This window comes from Catharus ustulatus, chromosome Z, assembly GCF_009819885.2.
Source record: "Catharus ustulatus isolate bCatUst1 chromosome Z, bCatUst1.pri.v2, whole genome shotgun sequence".
Classification (NCBI taxonomy): Eukaryota; Metazoa; Chordata; class Aves; order Passeriformes; family Turdidae; genus Catharus; species Catharus ustulatus.
In genome coordinates, this window is record NC_046262.2 from 41,868,693 (window position 1) to 41,890,736 (window position 22,044).

At 37.4% G+C, this 22,044-nt stretch overlaps 1 protein-coding gene across 2 annotated transcripts in view; it reads right to left on the reverse strand.

The window, feature by feature from the left end:
* LOC117010618 (contactin-associated protein-like 4) overlaps positions 1-22,044 on the reverse strand; it is a 238,988-nt gene that overhangs the window by 80,567 nt on the left and 136,377 nt on the right. For both annotated transcript variants that reach the window (XM_033085306.1, XM_033085305.1), the window contains exons 4-8: positions 18,234-18,381; positions 11,700-11,903; positions 11,342-11,526; positions 9,283-9,426; positions 5,469-5,730 (exon numbers count right to left, since the gene is read on the reverse strand). In XM_033085306.1, the coding sequence (XP_032941197.1) occupies positions 5,469-5,730; positions 9,283-9,426; positions 11,342-11,526; positions 11,700-11,903; positions 18,234-18,381 (943 nt within the window). The remainder of the gene's footprint in view (positions 1-5,468; positions 5,731-9,282; positions 9,427-11,341; positions 11,527-11,699; positions 11,904-18,233; positions 18,382-22,044) is intronic.

The following is a 22,044-nucleotide window of genomic DNA, read 5'->3' on the forward strand; positions in this document are numbered from 1 at the left end:
CCATGTAACCACGTTATTATCTTTAACAGCACCACGTAACCACGTTATTATCTTTAACAAGTGCTTAAAGTCAATCATGTTCTTGAGTGTTCTTCAGAACAGAGGTACTTCTTTCTGTGAAGAACAAATACAACCTTTAAATATGGCAAAGCATTTTGTTGACTCCAGAGTGCCTGTGATTTGTGATCTGATTTCTCTCTTGAAATTTCATGTATTTATGTAGTCCTCTCTAGAACATGTTGTACATGGTGCAGTAACAGTCCATGAGTTAAGAGACTCTTTCAAACAGAAATAAAAGAAATAAAAATAAAAATATGAGAAGTTTCAAATAGCTAAATTATACCATAACTAGGATCCATAGATTGTTAACTATCTAAATACAAGATTGTTATCAATGAAGAGATAAACCCTAGAAGAACACTGCAAACTCAGATGAACTACAACCTAGATAGTATCTCCAATATATTTAAGGTAATACTAGTCCTATATACCTTTTCTCGATTTTTTTTCCTACCTCTATCAGCATATTTATTAGGAAACACATAACAAGAATTCCTAAACATTTTGCTTTAGCCCCAACCTCTCACATGTACTTCAAGTGATTGAAGTTTTCCTCAGCCAGATCTCCTTTAATACATTATCTTATCCTTTAGAAATCAAAGAATCGTAAAATCATATAGTATTTTGGGCTTTAAGTGACCTTTAAAACCAGAATGATCAATGTCCCTCTTTGCAGGGTTTTTTTTTACTGGATTAGGTGGCCAAAACCCCATACAACATAGAACATTTCCAGGAGTGGAACAAGTAAATACAGCCTGTTTCAACTTTAAAATTGTTACCTCTTGTTCTGCCACTATAGATCCTTGGAGGAAAAAGAGAACTAAAATCTCCATTTATAGATCTTCTCTTAAGTATTGAAAGGCTACAATAAGGTCTCCCTTAAGCATTTTTTTTTTCCATGCTGAACAATACCGAATCTCTCATTGTTTCTTCATGGACACATGCTCTGGCCCTCTGATTATTTTCATGGCCCTACACCAGTCTCCCTCTAGCAGGACCATGTTTTTCTTGTGTTGGGGACCCTAGAGCTTGAAGCAGTCCTTGAGGTGGGGTTTCATCTATCAGCAACTCCAAGTTCTTCTTGGCAGGCCTGCTCTCAATCCCTTCCTCCCCTGGCCTGATACTGATACTGGGGGGCGCTCAAACCCAGGTGCAGGAACTTGCACTCGGCTTCATTGAGCTTCATGATGTTCATGTGAGTCCATTCTTGAAGTCTATCAAGGGCCCTCCATCTTCAAATCTACGAAGGGTTGCATTCCTTCCCTAAAGGGAATCAACTGCATCACTCAGGTTTGGCGTCATCAGCAAACTTGCGGAGGATACACTTGATCTCACTGCTTATGTTGTTACTGAAAATATGAAATCTAGCAATAAATGCTGACATTTTATTTTAATTGTTATGAGGATAACTGCTTTTAATTCTTAGTCGTGCATCCTGCTTCAGTAGCTTCTTGCTCTGATGGGTAAATCATACTACAAACCTTGCAATATTTGACTGTGAAGGTAGGTAAGAGACTGTCCTAATATACAAAGAATGTTATTTCAGACCATCAGAAGTTTTGGTTACTGGAAAATTAATAATACGAATTTTTCACTTTTTGGTTTGTTTATTGTAATTCACCTTACCGTCCTACTATATGATTTTGGAATCGATATTTTATCTCCACTTTTTAAAGACTGGTATGATTAGAGATATTCCACAAAGTTCATGTAGCTGAAGTTATGACTTCCTAGAAATCCCTTTTAAGTATGAGAACTGAGGAATGCCACTGTGGGAGCACAAGACACTGATGAAAACTGTTCATTTTAGCCTTTGAATTTAGAATCTTGACTAAATTCACATTTGATTGTGTGGAGCCACTGAGGGGTACAAAATCTAAGTGGAAGAGGCCAGTGGACTACTAACATCTACATTCCATCTGAAACTTATATTGTCTGCTGCTTGACTATGAGTTAGAAAAATGCTTCAACAGAAACAAGCAGGAAAAACAAAGTAATTAATTTTTTTAGTACAAAATAGGTAGGCACGAAGGTAGATATTAAACAAGATGTCCAATCATTCTCATTAGTTCCATAATTTTAAATCTAAGTATTAAAATACGGTCTACAGGATGTCAGGCAGAACAATGATACCTGCCATCAGGAACACACAGATAAAATACAGTGTATAGAAATTATTAGGAGGCCAGTGAGAGAAAAAAAAAAGTTTAGAGGAAGTAATTTATAGATTAGCCTGAAGCATAACAATGAAGTCCCATTATTATTAAAATCAATTAAAAGCTGCAAGTAAATTAAAATTTGCTTTGAAATAAAGGGTCATAGAAGAAACTGAGTAATAAGATCTAACATTTACACATATTGTAATTCAATTTGGTCTCATAATTCAAGATAATTAACTCTGTGTTGATTTTCTTTTTTTAAATCTATGTTATTTCTTTGTGAATATTTGATGTACCACTTGCAAAACTGTCTACAAATGAAAGACATTAAGCAACCATTCTGCAAGAAAAAGATAGAATTTACTCTAACTTAATTACTTACGAATTAACATGCTGTTCTCCTTGGTTTTAAATGGTTAAAGAAATTCTTAAAAAACACAGGATAATTTATTTAAGTGCTGTGCACAAAGAAATATGCTTGGACTTAATTATCAAATATTACGTGTGTGTGTGTGTGTGTGTGTATGTGCGTTTGTGCGTGCACATATGAAAGTCAGGTCATAAGTCCTTGCCTGTAAGGGCGGCAAATCTTCTGTCCAACCATCCATAATTTAATTACTCAATCTCCAAATGCAGACTTGAATTGTTTCAGTGATTGCTACAATAAACACTTCAAAAACTCAAGGAAAAAATTCCCATATGGTTTTGTTAGATAAATTCCTTCTCAGAAGAGAATAAGATGATTTTGCTGTAGCTTTTGCCTTCACAAGGACAAACACAATTCCTTCATGAACAAAAAGCTAAACCTAGCATGAGAGCATTAAATTCGGTTTCAGCATAAAACACAAGATTTATTTTGGGATGTTTACGCTACTATTTCATGTATTGTGTTGCCAGTTCGAAATGGAATAAACTGCCCCATATGCAAGTCTACCTACAGCTGTTAAAAGTGCCACCACCTTCAGCCAGTCTGTTACAGCGACAGTGCATGCTCACAGGTTTTTTTTTTTAACATTCATCACATAATTGAACAGCAATTGAAATAGCTCCTAAAAAGCCAAATTCATCACTGCTAACCACATACCACTGACATTCTTACTAAGAAATTGACATTTTCAAATGGTAAGCCTAGGGAAATCTCCTATCAGTAAAGTGGTACTCTTTGTGCATCAGTTAGTTTAGATAATAAAAAATACCAGGGCAGTTTCTATTTCCACCCACAGGAACAGGATCAAAGTATTTATGTAAATTTCAACATTATCTGTGGCCATTAGAGGCTTATAGTCTTTTCCCGAGTTAAAATAATCAATGGTTTAAAATTTTACTTGTAATCATTATACACCTGTGAAAACATAATGAACTTTACATTTCCCTTCCCCTTCCCCTTCCCCTTCCCCTTCCCCTTCCCCTTCCCCTTCCCCTTCCCCTTCCCCTTCCCCTTCCCCTTCCCCTTCCCCTTCCCCTTCCCCTTCCCCTTCCCCTTCGGCCTTCCCCTCCCCCTCCCCCTTCGGCCTTCCCTTTCCCCTTCTGCCTCAAGGGCATTTTCATTATTAGAGGAATTAAAGTAAGGAATCAATCTAAAAGAAACAGGGGCATGGAACAAAGACTAAGGAGACCTCATGTTCAAATCCTGCGGCAGTTTCCTTGTCCCGCTTTGCTCCCTCTGTCTGCATTATACTGCCTAATAAGTTTTGACAATAATTTACATCAATTTATTCTTATTTTATCTTTACACTGATTATAACTAGTTTGGGGGTTTCTCACTTGCTTTTCATTACATAACTGGAACTAACTTGGCTTCTTTTACAGTGATATTTGTGAATATGAAATGGAAAATACATACTTGTGTATGGGTCAAAATAAATCAAAAATCAAGTGACATTTTGGATATCAAAAATGTATTTTCTGCATCCAAATTCACCATTGCTTCTACAGTATATTCCTCCAGCTAATGGACTCTGGGCATCTTTGTCCACATAGAAACCACTGCAACTTTAACCTCAACTTCCTCATACTCATATACTTCTTGTAATCCCTTGAATTCACCTAATCTCTATAGTGCAGTTTTTCCTGTCTTAGGACACATCATAACATATCACATCATATAATCCATATACAAGTAAAGGGCCAAATTAAATTTGTTTGCATAAATAATGACAATTTCTAAGGTAGTTGTGATATATGAAATGTCAGAGAGTAGTACAATACTGATGAAGTGTTGCTAGGTGAAGTTGATGATATTAATACATGGGGATTTTGCTGGATCTCTGCATTTTATAAAAAGGCTTCAAAGGTGCAGATGTTTTTCTGTCCTGCTGTCATACTTCCTGGGCCAACAGTCATTCTCACATCAAATGCTAACAGTGCTCAGAAAAATGGACGAGACTCTTTTTGAAAGAGTTAGTCCCATTCCTGCCTAGCAGAGAGAAAGTTAAAGCTGGAATCTGCTTAGAACCCCAACTGAATACTCTCTAACATGATTGTGCATCCTTTTATTTTGACATATTTGTTTGCTAAGGGTGAAATTACTCATCAGAAGACTGAAAGGTACTAGCTTTCTGAAAATCTGTTTCACCCTGCGGGATGCCTAACAGTGCTCTATCAAAAGTAGATGATCTAGTCTCAATTCAGGGTCAAAATTGACCCTTTAGTTCTCAGCGATTAATTTTCCTCAAGTTCACTTTTTCTTTTTTAAATCATTGACTCAAACTTGCCCTGGTTTTCTGGTATTGGGCATACACTGTCCCAGTTTGGGGACGGTGGACATCTCTGAAATTAAGAACCTAAAAAAGAATAGATGTCATATTTATAGTGATCCATAACTTTATAAAGTTACTTGATACCTTTTGAAAGCACTGACAAATGGCAAAAAACACCTTAATGACTTACCTTGACAGAGTAAGAGACTAAATTTCTTACGCAACTGAAAAAGCTGCTTAGATTTCCTGGGTTACACACATGAGCTGTATATATTGCATGCATGTTAAGCTAAGGACTCAATTTTTCAGTCTATATTACTGCAAGCGATTTCTGCTCACTCATGGGGAAAAAAAAGAATAGGCATGTTTGTGAGAAAAGGAAGCATTTAGAAATAATTGGGTGTAAAATTCCCACAAGTAAAGCACAGTTGCACACAAACTAATCATAAAAATAAGTCAAGAAAGCAAGTACTAAGTAAATAATTTTTAATTTTTTTTTCTTTTATGCATAGAAGTCCTGGGTTTTTTTTTTTTTCTTCATTTCTGTTACCTGCAGCAATGTCACTCAGCACTCTTCCTATTTTATGAAGATTGATTTTGACTTTCCCATCACTCAGATATAAGAGGAAACCACCTGAAAACTGGTGCAGTTTACTGAACAATAGAAGTCCTTCCTCATTCCAAGTACGAAACTGGAAACTGACAAATATTTCATCTTGGCCTGCTATGCCTGGCAGTGCCAGGAAACTGCTGGAGCTCAGAAATGTAACAGGAACCACCTGTGGCTCTAAACACGAGAAGGACATATTGCCCTAGAAAGAAAGAAAACAAATATGGCGTTAGGAAGAATCATGAGAATTTATCCATGGACACTGCAGAGTTTCAATACATGGTGCATAGTACTTGAATGTATTAGTTTGAAAATCAAACGTGAACATGATCAGTTTGAGAAAAGCTAACACAATTGTCTGACCAGAAGAGATTCATCTCTCTGCTCTAAGAGTGGCAAGGACCTTTGAGGGAGTGGCATAATATTCTAAAGTATGAGGTTGACTTAATACTACTTCAGGAGTTAGAAAGATATGCTTTGTTCCTAGTCTGGGTCATTCTCAGCGAGCATTAGGGACTTGACAAATCAGTGACAAAAAAATGCCATGCCTCTGACTTAATGTAAACACCTACATGGGTCTAAATGCTTGGATGCAGAGAAAAAATGTTGAGCTGGCACTGATTGTTTAAGACGGTGTTTAATATAAGGAAAAAAACAATCCAAATTAATGCAATTGGAGATGTGCACCAATTCCAGTATTTGTTTTCACAAAGTCTTGCTACTTACAAATGCTCAACACATACTTCTTAAATTGAGAAGGAATGTGTTTTCAAGTAGGCCCATATGGACTAGATGATGAGTTGGATTGATGTACCTAGTGTTTATTTTGTGCTTACCTTCTTCTAAAATAACTGTTTCTTAGGTACACATGAAGTTGAATTAATTGAGAAACTCTGAGAATAACCTGCATCTGTACTTGCACTGAGTGATGCAAATAAGAAATGTGGAATGGGAATAATGCATTTTTTGCATCTAGTGTCAGGGGTAGTTAACACATTTAACACATAAAGCTTAATGTTTTTGGAATTTGAAGTACACTTACAGTAATTTCACGAATACAAGCCGCACCAATTTGACCAAAAGTTTGGTGGAAACCCGGAAGTGCAGCCAATATTCCGGGGCGGCTAATACATTAACAAAATTCTAAAAGCTGCCAACACGGAAGTGAGAGCCCGCGGCAGCCCCAAGCCAAGCTGGAGCCCGGTCGGCCCCGGCAGAGGTGGGAAAGCCTGGCAGAGGCGGGGCCAGCAGTGTGGGGGGCGGGCGGCAGAGCCTGAGCCAGCAGGGCGGGGCAGGGGGGCGGCAGAGCCCGGGCCAGCAGGGCGGGGGAGCCCGGGAGAACTGGGGCTAGCAGTGCAGGGGAGCATGGCAGAAGCAGGAAGGCCGGCGGGTGGGGCTGCCTGGCAGCGGGGGAAGCCCAGCAGAATCGGGGCCAGCAGTGTGGGGGAGCCCGGCGGTGCGGGGGCCTGCAGTGCCGGCCAGGGCGAGGAAACGCGGCGGCGGTGCAGACGGGAGGGGGCGGCCGGCGAGCCTGGTGGCGGTGGCGGCAGCCCTGCCGGCGGGGCGAGCGAACGCGGCGCGGCGCGAGCGAAAGCGGCGCGGCGCGAGCGAATGCGGCGCGAGCGAAAGCGGCGCGGCGCGAGCGAATGCGGCGCGAGCGAACGCGGCGCTCGCGAAAGCGGCGCTCGCGAAAGTGGCGCGGCGCGAGCGAACGCGGCGCGAGCGAACGCGGCGCGAGCGAACGCGGCGCGGGGCGAGCGAAAGCGGCGCGAGCGAAAGCGGCGCGGGGCGGGGCGAACGCAGCGCGGGGCGAGCGAACGCGGTGCGGGGTGAGCGGCGAGCCTGGCGGCGGTGGCAGCCCACCGGCCGGGCGAGCGAATGCGGCGCGGGGCGGCCGGCGAGCCCGGTGGCGGCAGCCCTGCCAGCCGGGCGAGCGAACGTGGCAGCGGGGCGGTGCTGACGGGAGAGGGGGGCCAGCGAGCCCGGCGGCGGCGGCAGCACCACCCGGCCAGCCCCGCCGAGCCATGGCGCTGAGCTGGGCCACCCGGCCCCGTCGGCAACCATGAGCGGGCCGAGCCTGCCTGGACCCGCCCCGAGCCAGTAAAGCCCGCTATGCCGCGATCCTGTTACTAATTGGCCAATTTGTGAAAGCTGCGCACGGATTCTCGCGACGAACGAAAGTGCGGCTAATATTCGGGGTGCGGTTTATCTATTGACAAAGACAGCAACATTGTCGAGGCACCGGGGGTGCGGCTTATAATCCGTGCGGCTTGTATTCGTGAAACTACTGTAATTTCTATTCAACACTAAGAGGTTTTAAACTTCTGAGCATACATAAAACTTTGACCACATAGCAAAAAGCTTTAAAATTAATTTAAGAAAAATACTCACTAGTCCTTGGTATGGCGAAGTATTAAAGTTTATGGGTTTTCATTTTCTTCAAGAAAAATATATAAAAAAGTAAAAGCTTTATCTTATGAAATCAGCTGTATAGAAATGAGTAGTCAGCTAAACTGACACCCACTAAAAAGGTACTCATCAGAATAATAAACCTTGTTAAATATTAAAAGCTGGTCTTTTGCAGATTTCCCCAGTAAAGTGCCTATTTAACAGGGATTCTGTAGTAACAGAGATTCTTTCCATAATTATTTACATTATGAAATGTATCCTAAATATTTTGAAAGTAGAACAACAATTTAAAACATTTGACATGAAAATAATGAGATTTCCTATTACAGATAATTTCAAAGATCCCTTTCTACTACTCCACCCAAAGAATACTATAATCGCCCCTTCCCCAGTATTCGTAAGCACCACGGACAGAATACCACGTAAAGGTACCAGCCTAGTTAGTTTTGGAATATTTCAGGTGAATTTCACATGAGAAGAGATGTGTCTCATACATTTCTTCTATTCTTTGTATTCTGAACAGAAATTCAAGTTAAAATATTTGGATCATGAAAGCATTTAACATATTTTTAATTATTCTGAGCTGATTTCTATGATACCTCTGCATTTCCTGCTACTAAATAAGTAAACTACATTGCAAACAGAGAAGACCCCTGCTGTACTACGTAATAAAAACCAAACCAAAACCAACAGCAAAGGACAGTAAAATTTCTAGAAAGTCGCTTGCAACATCAAAGACATTTGTTTTGTTATTGGAACTGTTTCTCTAAAAGGTAGGAATTTGGATAATATGACTGTTAACCATATAACAATAAATGCATTAAACCCACCAACCTAAACCACAAGTCTTCAAACAAAGGTCAGTTTAAATTGAAAAACAGAACTTATCTGTCAAAATTATAATGCACTGGACAAAGAAAAGTGGATGAGTGTCCTTAGCAAAAAAAACCTTTTAAAATGTAATTTTAAAACTGTAATTTCAGTACTTCTGGTGTTCTTATTAGCCCGGCACATATCCTTATTACTCTGACACAAAGCTAAAGATTTGATGGTTCCTCATGCATCTTCTTACTCATTGACTTTTGTCACCCAGTTAGCACACAACACTGCGACATCAGACACATCTAAATATCAGCTAAAGACTACAAGAATAAAATGTATCCTGCCTTTCCTACCGGGATGAGTCAACACAGCATAAAATAAAAACCAGCCCATACTTTATTTTTCTTTCATTACCTAACACAGATTTTACTAGAAATGTGTGCTAACAGGTTGGATTTGAAAGTGGTTGTGGTATTTTTCTCTGTTTTAGTTATCTACTCTTTCTTAACTATAAATCTCTTACCACAATGTAGATCTGAGGTTTATGCCTCCTGGCCAGGTCAATAATGTTCACTCCATTATAATAAATATTTTCAAAACACCCATGAAAGTTCCTGCGTGATAACGTCCCTGATTTTCCAGGCACTGGGATCCCTCCAAAGCTGAGCTTAGAAAGAGAAAAGAAATCAATAATACTATTAAGTAATTTTCTAAGGAAAGAAGTTGACTATACTGTAAGAGCAGAAGTCAAAAGACTGGCCTATAATGAATCTGCTACTTCTTGTGTATTTCACTGTGTCACATCTATGTATCAAAAGAATAGGCTAACAAAAAAATTAGGCTATATCGTCAAATGTATGTAACTTTTTTTTCCTTCTTTTGATGTCACTTAGTAATATCTTGAATCAGTTTTCAGCATCCATTACAGCTGCAAAACCAAGGAGAAGAATGACAAGGCCAAGTACATGGAGACTATGCAAAACAGCGCAAAAAGGGAGAAGAAAATTAGCAACAATTTCTTTAGAAACTTGAGCCTAACTTCTCAAATCTGTGCACACCATAACTGTCATAATAGAGAACAAGAGTGCATCAAATTACATTATTCGAGGACAGATTCAAAACAAACTGAAGGAGGTACATTTTCCCTTTCAAAATGCATAGGTTGTGCAGTTCCTTTGTATGCTGCTGTAAAATTACTTAGCTTCAGGAAGAGATTGAAAGATTTAATAAAAAATAAAAACCCATTGAGAGCCAATAAATTAAAGAATATCATTCTGTCTAAATACATCCCTGCCCTAAGGCAAAAGTTGTTAGAAAGCAGTAAATTATTTTAGAAAAGCATTGCCACAAGGGTGACCTTAGTTCTGCTCTAGTCTATGTTTTAACTCTTGGATGCCATAAGAAATAGGATCGTGGTATAAGTGAACATTTGAGCTTACATATTTCAAAGCTATTCTGGACAACACTGTAAAAAAGGTCAGTATTAAATATTAACCTTTAAATTTTAAAATTTTGCTTAATGTTTAAAAAAATTTACCAAAAAACATCAACCGAAATAAAATACATTAAGTTTTCATTTCATTATCAAATTAATAAAATATTATAGTTAGAAATGCAATTATAAACACAGTAGTTTGCTCTTTTTTGAATGTTTTTATGCTTTTTCTCACTTGTGTTAGCAACTTGTACTTCAAATTATAGCATGTGGATGAGAGGAAAATTTAATTTGCAATATTGACTGATTTAGTAAAAGATATCTCTTTGTTAACCAGTTATTTTGCCTCTTGCTTTTCTTTTTTTCAAATTAGTATGATCCTCCAAACCTTGATATTATGATTTACATTCAGAAATTCTGTAGAGATATTTTTGAAATTAAATAATGCAGACACAGAACAGCATGACATTTTACCCTAAAATGCTTAAAAATTGGAATGAGTGCAATAAAGTCTGCGGGTTCCAGACATTCTGCCCTATCACTCATTGTCTTATTCAACAAACAGTATAGGGCAAACATAAAGCAGTCAGTCATCACATTACAACTGTGAAACAGAGGTATTTTTAACCACAGGTAGGAAAATTTCACAGCATATTACATCTACTACTTTTCATGAATCTACTATTTGGGCAAGCAAGATATTTTCACAGTATAATTTTCAGATCTAACAGGGATTTAAGTCTTGATAGAAACATTTTCTAAATGTTTTAATGCTGATATATTTTAATTGTCATTAAGTTTTATATTCATAACATTAATATTCATGAAATAATAGCATTGAGTTGGGTCTCATTCATTATGTTTACAATATTGTTTATCACGTTCGCAGTTCTACTGAAAAAGAAGTATTAAAATAATGAATTCTGAGACGAAAAAGATGGTCTTCTGAAAATACTGAGTTGAAAATCTAGTGGAAGGTTTGTACTCCAAGAACACCTCTTTTTCTTTGATTCATTTCCTTAACAGACAGAAAATCCCCAAGGTCTTAAGGACTACAAACTTCCTTAAGTTCTGTTTCCTTTGCCTGTTTCAGTGCATTTGCATAACAAAGGTAATAAATGCAATAAAGGAAAGGTAATTTTCACACCTCATAATCAAGGTCCAAATAACTGAATTCTCCTTTTGCATGAAAATGATGAGTGTGTTTATCCACTGTAAAGTTTACTTGATTGTTAAAATGCTCAATGAGAACAGTATGCCAGTGTTGATCATCCAAAAGGCTGCCCAGCGTAATATTAATTTGGGCATTAGAAGGATGAGTTTTAGTATCACCTTGAAAGAAGAAAAATAGAAACTATTAATTTCATTCAAAAATAAAATTATTCAAAAATATACTGCTAGTTTATCATACTTTATACATTAAAATCTACTTAACAGTTTAAGAGAAGGCTTAATCAAAAAATGCCTAATAGTTATATTAGACTTTATGAGACTATAGCTGTTACCTAAATTAATGAGTAGGGACAGCTTCCCTTTAGTTAATTCCATGGTGAAGTGGTCTCCATTTTGTCCTTCTCTGTGGAGGAGAATTCCATCACTTTGCATTGTCTTAAACTTCAGAGAAATCACATCTTTCAGTGCATTAATGAGTTTTTTATTTAATGTGTAAATTAGACAACTTTTCCCATCAAAGCCAACCACCTCAGACCCTAGAAGTAAAGAAATGAAAGATAATGTATAATGCTATGTCTAAAAGAAACAGTCGCATGTTACTTCAATATGGTATGAAGTTCCATCACTAACGTCTCAAGATCCACTTGTGCAGAGTAAATTGCACTTTATTTCTTCCCCATATATTAAGACTGTTGTGTTTTAACAATGATGGTATAACTAGATAATAAAAACATGTGCAAAGAAATCTGGCACCTATTCAAATCTAATAATGTTCTCATATGCTGAAAAGTAGGTCTTCCTTTCCTTGGAACTATTTGACCATTTCTGTTTTTACTTGTATTCTTAGGCTGAAAATATCTATTAATTATCTGCAATTCATTACAATTAACAAAATCAAGACCAAAAAAAAGCCAAGGCTGCTGCTGACCTTCAGGAAGGGAAGGGTATAGGGCTAACTGATTTTATCCCAATAGTATGAAAGAATATCTGTCAAAATCAGTACAGATTGAACAAGACGCACACAAAGGAACTGATAACACTATAAAAAGCTCATAGAGTATTCACAGTTCATATGTAATGAAGAAAAAAGCAATTACCCTTGAAAAATACATTTTTGAAGTGAATGAAGATGTAAAGGACACTCAATAAAAATATGAAGTTGTTTTTCAACTGACTGGGTGACTTCTTGCAAGTCAAGGGAAACCCCATTATCTGTTTACTAACTTTACATAATTTCACTAAAAATATTTCTCCATATTGTCAGCAGGCAAATGAAAAGAATTCAAATTAACTTTTGTACTTTAGGTTAGTAATTTACATTCCATTTTCAAAAAGCTCTTGTCAAGTGAATGCAGTTGTGGTTTTAAATATAGTTTCTTGATATTCTTTATATCTTGATAATCCATTTACCAAATGTACAATAATAAATATGATGTTCTACCTAAATATGAATCCTAGATTAACTGTTTTACTTCCTTTTGCTATTGAATTAATGTAGATAGCAAAAGTGTTAATGTTTAATTAAAATAATGAATGTGATGTAGAATAGCTTCAAAAAAACTTCAATAAGACCACTTGTGTATTTATATACATCTAACAAACCAGCTAACTAGAGACATTCTTAGTAGGCAATGATAGCTGTAGGATTGGAAACATACTCTTCTTATTAGTCATTTGGACAAGAGCATAAACAACATCGACATGGTTCTCCAAAATACCTTACATTATTCCGCAGCAATAGTTCCTAGAAACAAAATTTGCTTTGTCTAAATTTGGAAAATTAACAAAATTAAATTTTGCCCCTGCCCTTACCCCATGGATTAGTGAAGATTGTGAAAGGTTTGAAGATTGTCATCAAAATTCTTCTAACATTTCTCACTATCCATGTACTACCCCTTGAAATACATTTAAAAAGCTGTGAGAAAGACTGCTTGGGTGTCCTCTAGGGTTATAAGGATATGAAGAATGTGGGCATCTATCCAGAGTACCATAGAAATTTTCTCTTTTATTTACCAACTACTTGCAAATTCTTGTAGTCGCTGGACTTAAAAATCCCTCAACATGGATTTTCTCTAATGTTGTAAACAAGAAAAATAAAACAGGTGGACTTGTTTTATGAGCACTCATCTTTTGTTTCCACAATTTGCAACGTGTCTTCCTTAAATTAATATGATCTAAATCCCTAGTACACTATGAAAAGATCTTTGGAAATCACAAATTGCCCCTGAGAAACTGGAAATTCTGGAAGCCTCACACACACAGGACCAGGAGCCCTAGTGATCCAGAGCAATACGTTTAGTTGAAATATCTTTGAAAAATTAATTTTTATCTTTGTTTCAATTGAAATCAATGCTAATGTTCATAAAGGAAAAAAAAAAAAACAAAAACTTACGCGAACCAATGCAAACCAACTGGCCAGTATTCTATGAAGACCATATGCAGACCTTTCTTTGACTGATGTTACTGTGATGATTACTTTGTTACTGTGATGTTGACTTAAAGCATTTCAGCCAGGAAGGAAATGCTGAAAAAGCCTCAATTCAATCAGAAGTGATAGAGAACATTGCAAAAGGGTTTGAGCAGTATCTGCAATGCTTGTTGATAGGTATCATAACACACATATCTAACAATTTTTAATACGCATTATATATTTATTTTCTAGTTATCTATATTCTACAATTTTATACATTTGTCATTTTCATATTTGTGGTGGTTTCAGTTCAAAACTGGGTAGAAACATCAATTCTGTGTAGTGGTTTTGATTCACCAATTTCAGATTTCCTGGCCAATGCACCAATTTATGTTCTGGCCAAATCATCAGTGCACCCCTACAATTATTTACTCATTTTCTGCTGTGAGATAGGGTTAGGAGGGAAGACAAAGCAGGATAAAACTTTGAAAGGTAGAAAGAAAACTTTGTTAACACAAACTAAAAGAAAAAATAATAAGAATTAGAATAAAACTTTCAGAACACTTCTCCCACCTACACTTTCTCTTCTTTCACACTGACAATGTACAGAAACAAGTCACTCAGAATAGTCTAGAATATAACAGTCTAGTATATTCTAGACTAGAATATAAACAAATAGAATAGACTCTAGAACAGTCTTTCTTCAGTTCACTTAGGGAGAGGAGTTACTCTTGTCAGTCTATGGAGACTTCTCCACAAGAAAATAATTCTCTCACGGCTTTTAATTTTCATGAATAGCAGCCACCTCCTATTGCAAAGTCCCTCCCATTTTGATAGCCTTCCCACAGCTGAGTTTGTGGGCCATGCAAACTTATGGGGTACTATTTTTAAGGATTTGAGCAGTTCAGAAGCAAAGGTTCTTTTCATCTATCTCTGAGGTCATCTTTATCTCTGGGAACAGAGATCTTCTTCCCTGGGGCAAAGAGTCTTCATCACTCTTCTCTCTCTCTCTGATCAAACTTCTCATGGGATCACATCTGCTTCAACATTGGCCTGTTCATCATGGATACCTTTGCTCATGTCTATGATTAGAGCACTTCACCGCCTGAAATGCATTTCATGAGTTACAGGGAAAAAGAGTCTGATGTATCAATCGTATCTTCTCCATAGCCTTAAAAGAGGATTTGAGCCCAAGAGTGAGGCATCTCTACCAATCCCTTCCATCTGGGATCTTCTACTTCACTGACTTTGGTGTCTTCACGTTGTTTCACTACATGTCTTCACTCTGTTTTTTTCTCTCACTCAAGAGAGGATGGAAGGTCTAAAAGTCCCTTCTATGCAGTGAAAGACTTAGTATCTCGCCCAAGGCCTGCAGATGGTGTGATCCCTGTGGGGTGGCTGGAGCTGTTTAAGGTGGCGAGCTTTGCGGCAGCTGCACTGGGGGAGGCTCGGATCTCAGCAGCCAGGCTGGAGCACCGGGCAGCACTCGCGGCTCGATGGCTCCTCCTCCCCCTGCCCGGCACTTTCTGGTGAAACTCAGCAGCAGCAGCAGCAGCAGCATTCCAGCCGAGCCACAGGCGGGCCTGGCCGTGCTGGGAGAGGGGGATCCAGGGATCGCTGCAGCAGAGCAGGGCCCGGCCCTGCCAGGATGGGGCTCAGCGGCATTCCCGGGATGGGGCCCAGCAGCATTCCCGGGAAGGAGCCCGGCCCTGCAGCAGACCCCGCCTGGCCCAGTTGTGCAGAGGGTCGAGCCAGGCTGTTGCCTATATTCAGGCCAGAAGGGAAAGAGAGTTTCCCGGCATTTGTTCTTTTTAAAATGTGCGTTCACAGAGGTTTTTCAGTGATTTAACAGGTTATCAGTTCCCAAAACTAATCACTGATTGGTCCTTATCAGACACAGAGGAAGCAGAAAAATCACTTCCATGGGCTGACTTCAATGCAAAATTGCACAATATTTAAACCTATATTTCTGCTCATCGTGTAAAAAAATAAAAATTTCACCTTTTTGTTTCTTTGTTTTCTATTTTTAGACTACTGGTTTTCAGAGGATGAAATAAGAGACTGTTGTAATGACAATGGGCGATTGTAAGCTAAACACATTTCTAATATCCCTTTTTTTTGGTGTCATGACATAGCTTAACCTGAACTGTGTTTTACATGGCTTAATTGTCACAATCTGGCATTTCAGGAACGAGACATAGGAAATGACAGTAGAGATTCAGTGTTCTTTTGTACACACTAAACAGAAAGAAGTATCAGGCAGAGGTTCAGCACAGAAGATTTGCAGTGTAGTCATAAAACAAGCAGATATTTTATCAGTTGACATGAAGGCAGGTTGAACAACTGGAGGCAGAAAACACCTTCCTTCCTTCCTTCCTTCCTTCCTTCCTTCCTTCCTTCCTTCCTTCCTTCCTTCCTTCCTTCCTTCCTTCCTTCCTTCCTTCCTTCCTTCCTTCCTTCCTTCCTTCCTTCCTTCCTTCCTTCCTTCCTTCCTTCCTTCCTTCCTTCCTTCCTTCCTTCCTTCCTTCCTTCCTTCCTTCCTTCCTTCCTTCCTTCCTTCCTTCCCTCCCTCCCTCCCTCCCTCCCTCCCTCCCTCCTTCCTTCTTCCTTCCTTCCTTCCTTCCTTCCTTCCCTTCCTTCCTTCCTTTTTCCCTCTCTCCCTCCCCTCCCTCCTTCCCTCCCTCCCTCCCTCCCTCCCTCCCTCCCTCCCTCCCCTAATCTTAGACAATAACTACAGTTGATTTACTTCCACAAGGTCTCTATAGGTTAAATTCTGTGCCAAGGATGTAAAATACAGAAAAAAAAATCTTCCTCAAAAATAGTTAGTGGCTACACAAAAATATTTTAATTTCATAACTGCATATTCTAAAGGTTTTTTTTTTTAGTTGCATGAAACACTTTTCTTTATTTGTCTTTTAGACTCATAGAGTTTTCCACTGATGGGAAATAGGCACAACACAGAAGAGGTTCATAAGAATCTTGCAAGTTATGACAGATTTGATACAATATTATGATAGTGCATGTAAATAATTAAAATCTGGATTTTAGGCATGGTCAAAAGAGAGCTCTTCAGTTTGGAAATGTTTGAGAGCAAAACGGAGTAAGAATTAAAATGGTATCATATGCACAAGGTGAAGACTGTGAAGAAGCAAGATGACTATCAATGAATTTTAAAGCGAAGCTTAAAAAGAAGAAAGACTATTGTCCCATCATGTACCACAGAAATCAAGTTTCAAATGGAAGAATAAGATGACATTTTAGCTGGGAATGATAAATTCATCTGTTCAGTCTCCATTTTTAAACTTTGGTTGTCTGGAAATTAAAAGAGTTGAGGGTAAGTTGAATCATGTTCATATTACTCAGTTTTCAAGGCCATTTTCTCAGATTGTTCTAGTAATCGTAAGTCATGATACCAGTCTCAAGGCAGCTGTTACTGAGGAATTTTGTGTGGGCCTTTCAGACCCTTCTCCTGGTATGAGATGTGTGTTTTCTGGAATGGGGAAGTTTACCTGATTTCTTAAGTGACCTGATCTTCAGCATCCAGGTATAAATTTTTACTTAGTTCACTACCTTTTACCAATTTTGCAAAGCCAAGTTTGAGGCAGAGGTATGTTTTCTTGATATACACTTAATGTCAGATAGAAATGCATGGCAATAGAAAACAAATACAGGGAGATCATCCAAAATACATCAACCACACAAACTATAACTTAAAGAAGTTGGAAAAATAAGCAAAAAGAAAAAACCAAAGAACAGGTCAAAGTAGTCACAAAAAGCAATTAAAGAGGTTGCTTAAGATAAATTCTGTTTCCATCATGGAGAAAAGATGTGAAGAAGAAAAAGCAGTAAAAAACTTACTGAGAAGATTTTTTTAAAAAAATCCAGAGAAGAGAAACTGTAACAGCAAGATGTCAGAAATATTTACAGTGTCCAGCTGATCAATAAAACCGCAACACTTATACAATCTACTTTCAAAGGCTTATTCCACTTTTTAAGAGCACAAAAGCTATTCTAAAAGTACTCCTTAAATATATAAAAACTTCAAAAGTCCTTCAATTTTTTATTTGTGCATCAATTTAGTTGTAGTCTTGCTGCCTCAAGATCAAGACCATATACATTTAAAACTGTAAACATTTCCCATATTTTGGCCTTCAGATGGATAGAAAGTATACCATGTTCAGATGCAATTTTTAGGATGATGAAAAAACGAAGAGTTTGCATTAAATCAGTTGCTGGATTATGTCCACACCATACATTCTTATACAGAAAGGACTAGCAAATAAGCATCACATATTGATAGTTCATGTAGAAACAGTGAAGTATACACATAAATTGATTAAATTTATTTTATTTGAGATTAAATCTAGTCTTAGAAATAAACTTTCAAATGCTATTTAGGTAGCAAAATACATTGATGAAGATTCATTTAATTTAGCCAACTCAGAAATAAACTTACTATATGTGCATCCATACACTTCGATGCGCATTCCAATCCTGCCATTTGGATTCCAGTCCAAAGGCACAAAACGGAGATATCTTGCTTTAATAGAATGCTGAAGCTTATAGTATACAACACTGTCTGCATTTGTGTTTCCAGAAAAGGCCTAGAAGAAAATGAAAAAAGAAATCAGCCACATCCACATTGAATACAGAAATATACGGAAGTATCACTGGTCTTTTCATTTTATATATTTTATTTCCACTTCATCTGGCAAACAGTCAAAGCACAGGAATAAAATGCAATTGTCAGTGAATTCCATAGGAACATTGGTAAATCAATTTCTTTTGGAGAAGGTGTTAACTCATCTGTATGTTTAGCACTGATGGCCCACTCAGCAAAGTATTTGACAACTTCTAAAATTTCAGTGAACAAACCCTGCAAACCCAAACATTTCTATCAAAAAAACATGTAGAATATACTCGCATTTCAGTATATGGCTCTATCTAACAATTTATTATAAGAAAACAGAGTGATGACTACAAATTCCTTCTACTGAAAGGCTAGATGGATTTCATTGCAAGCCTGTGTTTCAAATGCATAGTATGCTGCATTTAAAATGGTCTTATACTAACAGATCATGGTAATAAAATGCTTGTTTCCAACTAACGAATCCAAATTATTTTAAATGGAATGTTTTTCAGTGTCCTTTTAAAAAAGAAGAATCTTTATTTCAGTTTTTCACCAAGGTAAAAGAAAAAAAGTAGACTTCTTGCAGTATTTAACTGATAAAACTATTTTCCCTTTTTCTTACATAAAGAAAACAGAAAGATAAAGAAATGTAAAGAAGAAAGTTAGAAGAAAGATTTGTAATAATAAACTTTAGCATTCTAAAAACTGGAGAGTATATTCTGATTTCTCTGGGTTGTGTGGTGCTTTTTTGTCATTATCTGTTTAAGGTATGTTCAGACATTTTGAATCCTGAAATATTTAATGAGCAGTATTTAAAAGATTCCACATTTATGGTTGTATGAATAGTGCTGTTGCCATAGCTATGAGCCACGGATGTTGCAACTGGAGAAGTACATAGCAACCAACATCTTTGGGTAAGCACCTTCTCTTTCCATAAGTTTTAGAAAGAGAGATGAGCTTCACTGCATTCATTATTTACCTTTCTACACACAAATATTTGCACCTTCTCTCTCCTATGCTAGCAGAATTTAAATAAATTCTAATCTCTGAACATTCAGTGAAAAAAAGAAAAATAATTAAAAATACCCTAAACAAACCATCCAACCAATCAAAACAAAAACCAGAACAGTCATTGAATTGGCTTATATAAACTACCATATTATGCTAACAATAGGAACTGAGAGTTAGTGACTTTGAATGTCCACTTTAATCTTCATACTTTGTAATTCCACTAAACGCGTGAAGGTGGAAATACAGCAAAAATTAGAGAAGATCTACTATTTGGAGGATTCTCTCCAAATAGTGAGACCCTTCCAGGCCTCTTGTCCCTTCAAATCCTATTTGTAGTCTGTAACAAATAAAAAACTGCCCATGAAAGTGACAATTAGTTTGTTGACTGAACTAGAACCAGGCCCCAGAAGTTCAAGTACTGTGAGCAAATGAAGTGTTCCATTAAGATTTAAATTTTTGCAAAACTGTTTTTGGAGAGCAGCCACCTCATAAAAATTAATTTAAGTTTTGAAAACAGACTGTATATGGCTTGGTTGTTTTGGTTTTTTTAACTGTAGGGTATATTTAACCATGTGGTTTTAATTCAAAATTTGGCTTTTGGCTTCAACAATAACCTAAAAATACTTCAGACTACTCCTTTAACACCATTCAGAGTGGCCAATTTAGACATCAGTATTTTTTTGCTATAATTGTACAATGCTTTTACTTGGGAAAACCACGTTTTAGAGCATATCAATTGTATTGAATATTAAATGGGTCTTTATTGCTTGTTTTAAGCAGTCTAAAGATTAAAATACGTATTTTGGATATTTTTCGGTCTATGTCCTCTTCAAAAATAGAGAGGACAAAATCAGACTGCTTTTTCTCCAGACTACAGTACTAAAAGTGTACCCAAAACCTATGAAAGCAGACTGTAAGCTTTTTAGAGAAGAATTATATTTGACATGACAGACAGTCCTGTTGTTACAGTAGAACACAATTACTGCTTCATGGTCCAATCCAGCAATCTTTAAAACATAGAATTACAACCATATAATGAGATTCTTTCTTCCTACCCCCATCCTTCAGGCTGTTCAGACCACTTCATTCTTATTCCAACTCACATACAGGGAACATGCCATTACTTTAGATTATGCAGACTCCTCACAACCTACACAGACATCTAATGGTTAAAAAGATGTCATGTGGTCCTCAGTTAATAGCAATAATGCACCTAATAATTGCACCTAAAATAAACACTGTTTGCAAAAATATTAATAGGGTTATACACTTAACCCAGTATAAGCGCTTGTTGAACCTTCGTTGGTGCATTTACAAGTATTATATTATACTTCTTTGTAATAGCTTGAACACATACCATCTGCCTCAAAGAATGCAGTTTTTGAAACACTGAAATACTATATTGCTGTTTAACTGTAAACAGTCATAGTGCCACTCAGCAGCATAGGATAGGTATCCAAGTAGATAACTCTCACAGCATAGTTTGTTCCATGAAGTAAAAGCATTCTGGGTTGTATTGAAGCCTGAACAGAGAGCCTGAACTGCTCTCAAACTTGCTTTAACCATCTTATTCAGCTTCTAAACCAGCAATTTCTTTACCTCAAGCTACTTTAACCCTGCTTTGAAGACAGAATTATTCAGTTCGTTATGGTGTCAGAAATCACAGATGCACTCTGCAGTGCTCTGGTGAAGCTAAATCCTGTCCATAGAAGGGCACTGTCAAACTCAGAATGACTGCAGAGGTAAGCTTGCATCAAGACAAGGTAAAAAAAAAAAAAAAGTCTTTGATTTCTCTGTCCATCCTCTATGTGGAAAGCACACATGGGTGTTGACCAGGGATAATACAAGCATCCTGTCCAAAACTTCCTCAACAACCAAAAATTCCCCAGAAATGAAACTGTGTAGGACCCATACTTCAGACAACATGACACTTATTTACAAATATAACTTTTACTGAGCAACATAATATACATTCACTGTAAAACATAATATGAAATAATATGCACAAAGCTTTTACATATGTTGTGTACCCATTGCAATAAATTTATTTATTACAAATATTACTTAAATGTATATACATATTTAAATAATTTTAAGTATATTTAGCTGCAAATCCCCATTCAGTGTTTAATGACAAGTACTGGAACAGGATCAAACCTGAATAATTTTGTTGGAAGAGAAGTTGTGGTACTTGAGTACCTCAGGATAGGTGTAACTTCATCATGTGGTTTATGAATTCTAGTACTAACACCAGAAAAAGTAATTCAAGAAATCAGGGTGAAGTAACTTGGAATTGTTTGTATAAACTACTGCACAAAAATAATGCAGCCGGATTAACACATCTCTCCCGTTTTCTTCCAACAGTTTCTAAGTTACACCCAAGTTCATATAGCAGTTTAAATTATTTACATGTCAGTAAAAAAAGTAGTGCCTATTCCAGATACTTAGTACACATCAATTGACATGTTTTCTGAACAAGAATCGAAACACTCAGACTCATCCTTCTCATCCTATTACCACTGTAGTGAGTTATTGCTAATCTATTGAAGTTGCTCCCAAAAGTCAACTGGTATGAACTGTTCAATTAAAGTGAAAAAAATGTGTAAGTCCTTCACTCTGACCAGAG